Source organism: Propithecus coquereli, unplaced genomic scaffold, assembly GCF_000956105.1.
Source record: "Propithecus coquereli isolate 6110/MARCELLA unplaced genomic scaffold, Pcoq_1.0 Scaffold442, whole genome shotgun sequence".
Classification (NCBI taxonomy): Eukaryota; Metazoa; Chordata; class Mammalia; order Primates; family Indriidae; genus Propithecus; species Propithecus coquereli.
Window position 1 is genome coordinate 652,317 of NW_012150197.1, and position 9,733 is coordinate 662,049.

At 62.1% G+C, this 9,733-nt stretch overlaps 1 protein-coding gene across 2 annotated transcripts in view; it reads left to right on the forward strand.

The window, feature by feature from the left end:
• The window catches only part of GMEB2 (glucocorticoid modulatory element binding protein 2), a 16,776-nt gene extending 7,328 nt beyond the window's left edge, over positions 1 to 9,448 (forward strand). Inside the window, exons 4-9 of one of the 2 annotated variants that reach the window (XM_012654579.1) lie at positions 1,938 to 2,041; positions 3,023 to 3,180; positions 5,065 to 5,136; positions 5,445 to 5,582; positions 5,804 to 5,926; positions 6,715 to 7,614. In XM_012654579.1, the coding sequence (XP_012510033.1) occupies positions 1,938 to 2,041; positions 3,023 to 3,180; positions 5,065 to 5,136; positions 5,445 to 5,582; positions 5,804 to 5,926; positions 6,715 to 7,355 (1,236 nt within the window). In that variant the 3' untranslated portion in view covers positions 7,356 to 7,614. Of the gene's footprint in view, positions 1 to 1,937; positions 2,042 to 3,022; positions 3,181 to 5,064; positions 5,137 to 5,444; positions 5,583 to 5,803; positions 5,927 to 6,714 lie in introns of both variants that reach the window. The other variant, XM_012654578.1, reaches the window with a different exon arrangement.
• The last annotated feature ends 285 nt before the right edge of the window (positions 9,449 to 9,733 follow it).

Consider the following 9,733-nt stretch of genomic DNA (forward strand, 5'->3'; position numbering starts at 1 on the left):
AAAAAAAAAAAAAAAAAAAACCCACAAAAAATAAACATTTAGCGGCTAGGTTTCTTATAGCAGATGAGACATAGCTGAAGAGATAATTAGTGAAGTGGAAGATAGAATTAAAGAAATCATTCAGAATATAGTCCTCAGAAATAAAAAGAAGAAAAATAGGAGCATGAGAAAGTCTAACCCGTCTGTTTAAGTTCTGGAAGGAGGAGAGAGCGGCTCGGAACTCTCATGATCGAGGAGGGACAGAGTCCACGGTGCAAGAGTCCTGACGAGTCCCCAGGTGGATGAAAAGACCCCACCACCTCCATCTGGGAGAGTTTAACATCAAAATAAATAATGATAGTCATGAAGTTTACCTCAAGTGAAATAAAATCTGGGGGGTCATATTTATTGCAGTATATTTCCCATCAATTATTTATGTCAAGTAAACGTGTAGCTCAGTCAGCTCTTACGTCAGAACACCAGCTGCAAAGTGCGGGAGCAATGGTGAGGCCAGAGGTGCGTGGGCGCTCAGACTAGGTGGTGGAGCCCGAGGCTGCGGCGAGCTGTGGTCGTGCCACTGCACCCCCCACCCGGGCACCAGCGAGACCCCATCTCTAAAAACAAGAAAAGAATTAGGCTGAGATAAAGACATTTTCAGACAAAACTGAGTTTGCTACCAGCACGTCATCACTGAAAGATGTTCTGAATGTGTATTTCAGGCTAGGGGAAGGTGACTCAGATAGAGGTGCCGAAGCACAAGAAGGCCTGGGGGTCAGGGTGGAGAAACAAGGGTAAATCCTGGCAGCCGACACTGCGCGGCGTCCAGAATGGCATCTCGGGGGCTTCTAAAGGTCACTGTGGGGCCAGGTGGCAACGGCAGCACTCGGGAGAGGCCACGTCGGCTCTGGGCTCTGACAGCCCAGCGGAGCGAGAGACGCGTGCAGGGCCCCCTAAGGAGAGGAGCACGCAGCTCCCCAGCTAGGAGGGATGACCCGGAGGGAGTTGCCAGCAGCCCCGAGGAAGGCGAAACAGGAGGAAGGCAGTGCTGGACGGGGAGGCGGGGCTGGCCCCGGACTTGCAGTGGGAGCAGCCTGTCTGGTGCAGCCAGGTGACCCCAGTGTGAGCTATGGGGGGCAATGGTGGTGGCCAGGAGGGGCCGCAGTCAGGGCCACCAGCTTGGGCTTCTCGTTGCACTTGGGCAGTGGCTGGAGGGTCTGCCAGACTCCACCTACCTGGACGTTCATCTGGTCTCCCCGAGCAGCTGCGCGAGGCCTGGCACCTGCTAGGCTCCGTGGCCTCATCCGTGGCGTGGGTGTTCGTGAGAGTAAGCGTACAGGCGCCCCACAGACTGGCCTGGGCTCTGAGACCTTCTTCCCCAGCCTGCTTATTTTCTGAGTAACCACAGTTTTATTTTCATTCTTTGGTTCCAATCATTGCTCTTTTAACAAGATGATAGGATATTTTTCTTCTCAGGCTCTCTGAGCACCAAGTAGGGTGAAACTAGCCAGCCCCAGAGCCACGCGAGTCATGGTTCCCTGGCTTTGAAACAGACACGTGCACCAGCGTGAGAACAGGTGCCGTGAGCTTCCAGCACAGGGGATGGTGGTGTTGAGGGGCTGGGCCAGACCAAGGGGTCCTTCATAGCTCAATCTGCATGCTGGCATCCTTTGCCACGTGAGGGTGTCATGTACATACGTATTATTATGGAATAAGCGCAAAAGAGGTTTGCTGAGAAGAGAGGGCCACATGGCTTCCAACCAGCTGACCCTGCCCACTGGGCTCTCTCACAGCCGGGGGCAGCACTCGGGTCTGAGGCCACAGAGCCATTCTGCACGGCAGCCGCTGTGCTGAGGGGGCATGTCCTGTTCTGCCCGGTGCTCTGCAGCGGTCGTGCCGGGGAGGAGGGTGAGCCCCGCCTGCCTCGCGGAGCCTGACCGTCTGCTGTGCTCCCTCCGCAGTACGACGAGCATGTGATCAGCCCGAAGGAATTCGTGCACCTGGCAGGGAAGTCCACCCTGAAGGACTGGAAGAGAGCCATCCGCATGAATGGCATCATGCTCAGGTGGGTGTCGCGGGCGCCTCTGCAGCCCGGTGGTGGGCCGTGGGGCCAGGCGGCCCTTCCTGGCAGAAGGGGACACAGCTGCCATTGCTTTTTCATTTGCTTTTGGGATTTTGAAGACAAGGCCCGTTTTAGCTGTGAGTGCTAACGATCTCCCAAGTGGCCGCACCTGCCCATGTCCCTACCAACATGGACACATTGTGATTTCCACCAGTTTTTTACCTGGAGCACTTGTGGCTATTTCACTGTTAGAAAGTTGAGGGTATAATCTGGCGTTTGTGCATGAGGTAGGTGTAGGCGTCATACTTAATCTCTTAGCATGGCCTTTTATGTTCTCTGTTTTTGTCCTTTCCATCACTTTTTCCTGACATACGTGAGAGGTGTGTGCAGTTGCTCTCTTTGTACCTGTGAACCACAGCCTGCATCTGTGTGCCTGGAGGCTCCAGACGCCACAGGGACAGGGTGACCAGTGGGCCTGGCCTCCGCCATGCTTCCTGAGCAAGGGTGCTGCTCTGTGTCGGAGTCCGGGGCCTCCGGAGCGCTGGCCCTGGTCCTTGCCCACGCCTTGGCCCCCTGCTGCAGAGCCTCGATTCCTAGAACGCGGCTGGTGGCGCAGCTGCGGAGACCACCAGTGGAGGAGCTGCGCGCAGAAGCACCAGCCCAGCAGGTGCCCACGGGCCGAGTGAGGCTGGAGCCTCTGACCCTCCTTTCACGGGCTGAGGCAGCTCATCGAGGCAGGCCGGGCTGAGACCCAGGACCTCCGGGCAGGGCCCACCCCACAGCGCCTGGGCAGCTGTGGGTTCCCATGCTCAGAGCGTTGCTAAGAGGAGAGCAGAGCCCAGCCCTGCCTCGTGGAGCCCACCTGGGTAGCAACTCTGCTGGGACCTGCCCCGATGCAGGCGGTGGCCCACGTCAGGCGGCTGGATGAGGTTCTTGGGCCGTGGGCCTCACCTGGACCCCCCGGTCCTCTGTCCCTTGCCCCAGGAAGATCATGGACTCCGGGGAGCTGGACTTCTACCAGCATGACAAGGTCTGCTCCAATACCTGCCGCAGCACCAAGATCGACCTCTCGGGAGCCCGGGTGTCCCTGAGCAGCCCGGCATCTGCCGAGTACATCCCGCTCACGCCTGCTGCGGCCGACGGTAGGTGCACAGGTCAGCGTGGCTCGTCCCGACCTGGCATCAGGTTTCTGCTCCCGCCAGGGCCCTGCGATGTCGGGGCTCGGCCTCCGCCCTCCTCACAAAGGGAGCCACCGCGCTGCGTTTTCAGTGACAGGAAAGGTGAAGTTCTGTTCTTTCTAAGCCGCTTCTGCTCCGATGATCACATGTGGAGAAGGGCGCAGGGAGCAGTAAGGGACCCTGGACCCCACCCCCATCACCCTACGCCTGCCCCAAATCTGGAGCCGCTGCCCCCATTTCCTGGCGGCTGCGGATCTGCATGTCTTCCTTCCAACCTGCTGTGCTGGGCGTCGTGCCGCAGGCGTCCCGGCTGCGTGGATGTTTGGGTGACGATGCTCTTCCATGGCGTTTCTGTAGCTCTGAATTGTAGAAAGAGTAAATGGAATTTACTCCTGGAATTCTTCCCAGCTTTATGACTAGAGAAATTCTTCTAAAAATAGAAGTTAGAGTGAAATTAGGTCCTGAGTTCCCTGACCATGTCATTGGGTGATCTTTGGCAGGGTCGTGTTCCAGCAATGTCACTTGCATTGCCCCCAAACTGTCCCTCTGCAGTGTGGGCTGGAGTGTGCTTCTGTGTGACCAGGGACGTCCTTGTCACTGGCCCAGATGGGGACTAGTGGAGGCCCTTGACCCATGTTCCAGAGGGAGGGTGAGGCCAGGGTGGCAGGGAGGCCTCAGCTTCCACCTCAGGCCTTCCCTGTGCCCCGCCAGAGCAGGTGGCAGCTCGCGGAACGGCATCCTAAGAGGCGTTATGTGTCGGGCTGACCTCTGTTGACCCTGTCCTCAGTCAGTGGTGAAGGTTTGCAGCCACCGGGGAGGTGGGGGGTCAGCGCTCTACGCACCAAAGCCCAGGCTGGGTGCTGGGGGCGGGGCTGGCCAGGCGCTCCCAGTGGGCCGGAGTCGGTGGGGGGACCAAGGCCCAGCTCCCTGTCTGTGCCCTGTGGTGGCTGCCCTGGTGACCAACACGGACAGACCAGCCCGGTTCATACCTTCTCCCCAGCAAGGATGGGGCCCCTGAGCCCTCCAGCCAACGCCCGCTCGGCCTGGGAAAGGCAGAGTCAGGTTCAGGCTTAGCTCTTCCGATGTGGTGTTTCCTTCCGCCTGAAATCTCTAAGAACCTCTGACCTGGCTGTTGTGTAGTGGGTGGAAGATTACGTATCAGCCCAAACTATGAAAAACATTCACTCCTGCCCCAAACACCCAGTACGTAGTAACATCACCGCCACATCGTCGAGGCCTGTGGGAAAGGCAGCACGAGAGCAAAAGGCCCCCAGACTGCGGCCTGTGGCGGGTGCGTCTCAGCCAGGCCTGAGCACAGAGCCCCGATGTCAGCGGGGCCAGCAGTTGTGGGTTTTGCCCCTAGAAATGGGCAGATAGTTGGTGTCTCTCCCAAATCCCACCTCTTCCGATTTAGAAGAACAGGCACGTGCCAGGTGCTGAGATTTACAGCGACGTCAGGGAACGTGGCGTAAAGACAGGAGGGGAACCGGGTGGCAGGTCCGGCCGTGGAGCAGGCCCAGGTGCTCGTAGGTGGGCAAGGAGGTCGCCCACCTCGCCCCGTGATCGCGCACAGGGGTGTTGGGTAAAGCTGTGAACACGACAGGAAGAGCGGAAGGTGGAGAATGGTTGAGACCAGGCGATGGGCCGGGGGTGGCGTCCCTGTCCTCCCCCGGTCTGTCTGACTGAAAGATGCGAGGCAAGCCCGAGCCCGCGCCCTACGAGCCCGCGCTGCGCCGGTTGCCCGTGTGAGAACGGTGGGAAGGAGAGGTGTGTGCGCCAGGGCCGGCCGAGCGGGCCGTGGACTTGCCGTCTGCAGCGGTGCTTACCCGACTTCCCTCTGGGCCGCAGCGAACGGGTCTCCTGCGACCATCACCATAGAGACGTGTGAGGACCCTGGCGACTGGACGGCAGCCATTGGAGGTACGGGGCCCCCCGCGGGCCTCTCACGGGCGCAGGGCCGGGCAGTAGGGCCCACCGCAGGCCACACGGGCTCAGGAGCCAGCTGGCGCTGGGGAGGCCTTGCAGGGAGCGGCGGGCTTGGGCTGCCGTCCTCTCGGGTGCTCCCAGCCCAGCTCCGTGGCCCGCCCGCTGTGCTCAGGCGCTGTCACGTGGCTGGGCACGTTGCTGACCCCGGGTGGTGTCCTCTGCTGTCCCCTGCTCTCCCCAGGGGGTGGCTGCCCCAGGTGGCGACACTCTTCCTGCCCACCGAGCCCCTCCTTCCCTCGCAGATGACACGTTTTCCTTCTGGCGGGGTCTGAAGGACGCTGGGCTGCTGGACGAGGTCGTGCAGGAGTTCCACCAGGAGCTGACGGAGACCATGAAGGGCCTCCAGCGGCGGGTACAGGACCCCCCCCTGCAGCTCCGAGGTGAGGGGCTCCTTCCAGCCCAGGAAGGCAGCGTTGCCAGCGTCGGGCACTCAGGCCCCTCTGGTTGGCTGGGGTGGAGGCCGAGCCTGAGCGTCTGGCGTGGGAGGGTCGCTTTGCCTGCTCCTCAGCCGTCTCCTGCTGAGCGGGGCCCTTGGCCGGCTGGGCTCCCAAGCAGCCGGCCCCGTCCCGGGTTCTCAGCGAGCGCTCGCGTCCCCTCCCAGACGCCGTGCTGCTCAACAACATCGTGCAGAACTTCGGCATGCTGGACCTGGTGAAGAAGGTGCTGGCCAGCCACAAGTGCCAGATGGACCGCTCGCGGGAGCAGTACGCCCGGGACCTAGCAGGTACGCCCGCCGCGCCCACGGGCTCGCCTCTCTGCCGTGCGCACACGGCTCTCGGAGTCACAGCTGCTCCTCGGAAGCCCAGGCAGTGAGTGACCCGCAGCTGCCGTGCGAGGCAGCAGTCGGCGAGACTCGAGTGGCGCAGTCAGACGCCGTTGTCCAGGGGTTGCAGGTGCTCCCGTTCCCAGCTGTCTGCGGTGCACCAGGTAGTCACTTCAGGGAGAGTGACAGGGAAGTGCGGGAGGCCACCCAGAGGCCAGCTCGCCTCTGTGACGTGCGTGCTCTGCTCTCAGCTCTCCCTTGGGCTGTCCCTGCCGTGCGTGTGCATGTGCGTGCTCACTGCAGACCTGCAGGTGCTCTCGTGACCTACTTTTTATCTCACTGTATCCCGAGAGCAACTTCCATGCAAAAATAACGACTGGAACACGCGAGAGCTCCCGAGAAAGGTCTGGCAGCACTGCCACAGCCCGAGCGCAGGCTGACGCAGAGCAGGCCCCGGGCGTCCGAGGGGCCACTGAGGGCCCTTCCACTGGCTTCCCCTGTGGCGGCTGCCATGTGGCCACCTGGGTGTGTTGTGTGAGGCAAGCACACCTGGCTGGCCATTGGCCTGAGGGCCACCCAGTAATGGTGGGTGTCCTCGTCCTCTGCACTGACCCTGCCCATCTCCGTCCCCCACAGTGATGCTGTCTGCCCCCCGTCCCCTGCAGTGACTCTGTCCCCGTCCCCTGCAGTGATGCTGTCTGCCCCTTCTCCATCCCCCTCGGTGACACCGCTGTCCCCCATTCCCATAGCCCTGGAGCAGCAGTGTGACGAGCACCGTCGGCGCGCCAAGGAGCTCAAGCACAAGTCACAGCACCTCAGCAACGTGCTCATGACGCTGACACCTGTGTCCCTTCCACCCCCAGTGAAGCGGCCCCGGCTGGCACGGGCCACGTCAGGACCAGCTGCCGTGGCCTCGCAGGTGCTCACCCAGCCCGCCCAGATTGCGCTCGGCCCGGGCGTGCCCGTCTCCCCGATCACCAGCGTGCCACTCGGCAAAGTGGTGTCCACCCTGCCCTCCACGGTCCTGGGCAAGGGCTCCCCTCAGGCCGCTCCTGTCAGCTCACCGGCCTCCCCGCTGCTCGGGGGCTACACGGTCCTGGCCTCCTCGGGCTCCACCTTCCCCAGCGCCGTGGAGATTCACCCGGACGCATCCAGCCTCACGGTCCTGAGCACGGCCGCCGTGCAGGACGGCAGCACGGTGTTCAAGGTGGTCAGCCCACTGCAGCTGCTCACCCTGCCAGGCCTGGGCCCCGCCTTGCAGAGCGTGGCCCAGGCGTCGCCTGGGGGTGGCACGATTGTGACAGTGCCTGCAGGGGCCGCCCCGGGGCCCGAGGAGCACACGGCCACCATCGAGGTGGCCAGCGTGGCAGAGGACCACGAGCAGAAGTAGCTGGCGGGAGGCGAGGCCCCTGGGGCGGACAGGACTGGCTGCCTCTCCGCAGCCACAGCCGGAGCACAGCGCGAGGCCGCGGGGCTGCCTTGGGCGGGCGGGTCACGTGGGCTGCTGAACCAAAGAGAGGAATCGCCAAAACGAATCACGAGAAGAGAGAAAGGGACGATGGTAGCAACCTGGGAAATCGGTCTTCAAGTTCCAGACTTCCTCCCACTTTTTTCTTGGGAAATATATTTTTCCATCTGTTGCTTATTAATACTGTTTACACGTTGGGCCGTGGTCAGGAGCCAGGTGGACGAGGACAGGAGGCGGCCTGGGTGCTGCGGGTGCAGGGAGCAGAGCTGGGCGCCTGCACCTGCCGGCACCGTCACTGCACGTGTCTTGGGAACCTCGCCCAAGTGTGGAAACCCGTGGATCCTATGGATTTGGTTTCTTCCCACAGTTCTCTGTAGGGTTAGTGTGGCTCGCGCTGTCCTGCCTACGTGGGAGCCTCGCCGGTGTCACGGTGCAGGTCCCGGGCGGGCTCCGACCTCCCCGCCCCGGCAGGTGCTCGGTGGCTGAGGGCCGCACAGACTAGGCGTGGTCCGGGCGCCGTCGCACGTGTGCTGCAGGTGTTTTTAGGTGAATTGCTTAGTAGGCTTCTAGGAAGAGTCAAATTTATAGCGTTTTCAACCAAAACGATGCTGAGTGCCTAGGCTTCCCAGGTCGGCTCTGGGGCTGGGCCCAGGGTCTGTGTGTTCACCTCCCCAGGTGCGGAGTCCTAGGTGGCGCCCCTGCCCGAGACGGCCCCTGCTACGTCCGAGATCCGTGGGTGTGTGTCCCCAGGGCTCGGGTCCTGGGGGGAGTAGCAGGAGAGGCGCCGTGGAGGGTTTGTGGGGGGTTGCCCCTCCGGCTCTGGGGAGGTTCAGTGTGGCCCCTGCGTGCAGCCTGCTGGTGGGGCCACCGTGACAGCCCCCAGTACCCAGGCCCCCTGGGAGTCCCCTGGCCGATAGCCCGTGTCCTGGTCAAGGGAGAGCCCAGGGCATTTAAGGGGGGCTGTCCAGGGCAGGCTGGTTGGGGCCGGCTGGGGAAGGTGCAGCCCAGACACGCCGTGCGGGGCTGTCCGCGGGCTGCCTGCAGTCTGGTCTCACGAGGAAAACCTTGCAGGGGCCGCCCTCCAGGCCACGGCCTCTGGGGCCTGATGTCTCAGGGGGCAGCAAGCCCAGGCCTCCTGCTGTTGCTGGCAGGTGTGTTCTGGAGTAGTCCTGGGCACCGGCAGTGGGAGGGAGCCCGGTCCCACCTGGTGGCTCTGGAGGGAACTGGCTGCCCACTCGTCCGTCCATGGAGCGCCCTGGGCCCCACCTTGGCGCTGTTGTGACGGGCCCGTCCTGCCCCCCACCCCTCGTCAAGCTACTGAGTTTCTTTATTTTCTTTCTGTTACATTTCTGTTGGCTGTTGCCACGAGTCAGCTGGTTTCTGCACAATGTTTACGTGTTTGTGTACATACTCCTTCTTAGACCCATTTTCCCTCGAGTGCGAGTCCCGTCACGTGCGTCAGCGGCGCCCTGTGCCCACCCACCAGCTCGGCCGCGTGACGGACGCAGCTCTCTGGCCTGAGAGCCGGCACCTTCTGGCGGCTTCCCTCTGCCCGGGTCGCACGTGCGTCCGCCCTCCCAGCCGCTTGCTCAGTCGAACTTGAAGGGCTTGTGGGTCAGTTCTTTCTTTCCGTTGAAGAGCAAGGGGGGACCTGTTCTGCCCCCCAGCCCCCAGCCTGTGGGGCACCTGGAGGATGAGGTTGACTCCAGAGCCTCGCAGGGATACGGCGCAGCCAGCTTCAAATTGACCCCAGCCGCCCGCTCCCCCGGGCCGGGGGGCCTTTCCGTGCTCCCGTGAAGCCGCTCGCAGACGCCTGTTGCTCTCGAGGCTGCTCCTGGCAGGGGCTCCGAGCCCCAGCTGGGGAAGGGCCCATCCTCAGGGCCACCACATGCGCTGCGGGGAGGAGGAGGTTGGCGCCGCCCCCGTGCCCAGCGCATGCCCCTGCGCCCTGCAGGTTCCCGGGACCTCCTGGTCCTGCCCCTCAGGGTCTGACCAGGACCTAGAAGGGAAGAGCCTCTCGACCACCTACAAACACGGGTTTCGTGGCCACCTCTGGTCTGGTTTTCTGAGGAGGCAGGATTGGTTTCTGCAGAGAGAGTGAGAGCTCGTCTCTGTGCGCTCAGAGGCACCCTGGGGAAGGGCCGTGTTTGAGTTCTGCTTTGTATGTTCTTTTGCTTGGTACTTTGATTTAAAATAAAAACATTTTTCTTAGTCTGTGTGTCTGTCTCTTATAATGGAAGGTTGTGGAGAGAATCGAATTAAATTTGGAAGAACGGCCCACTGGACAGTGCCGGCCTGCC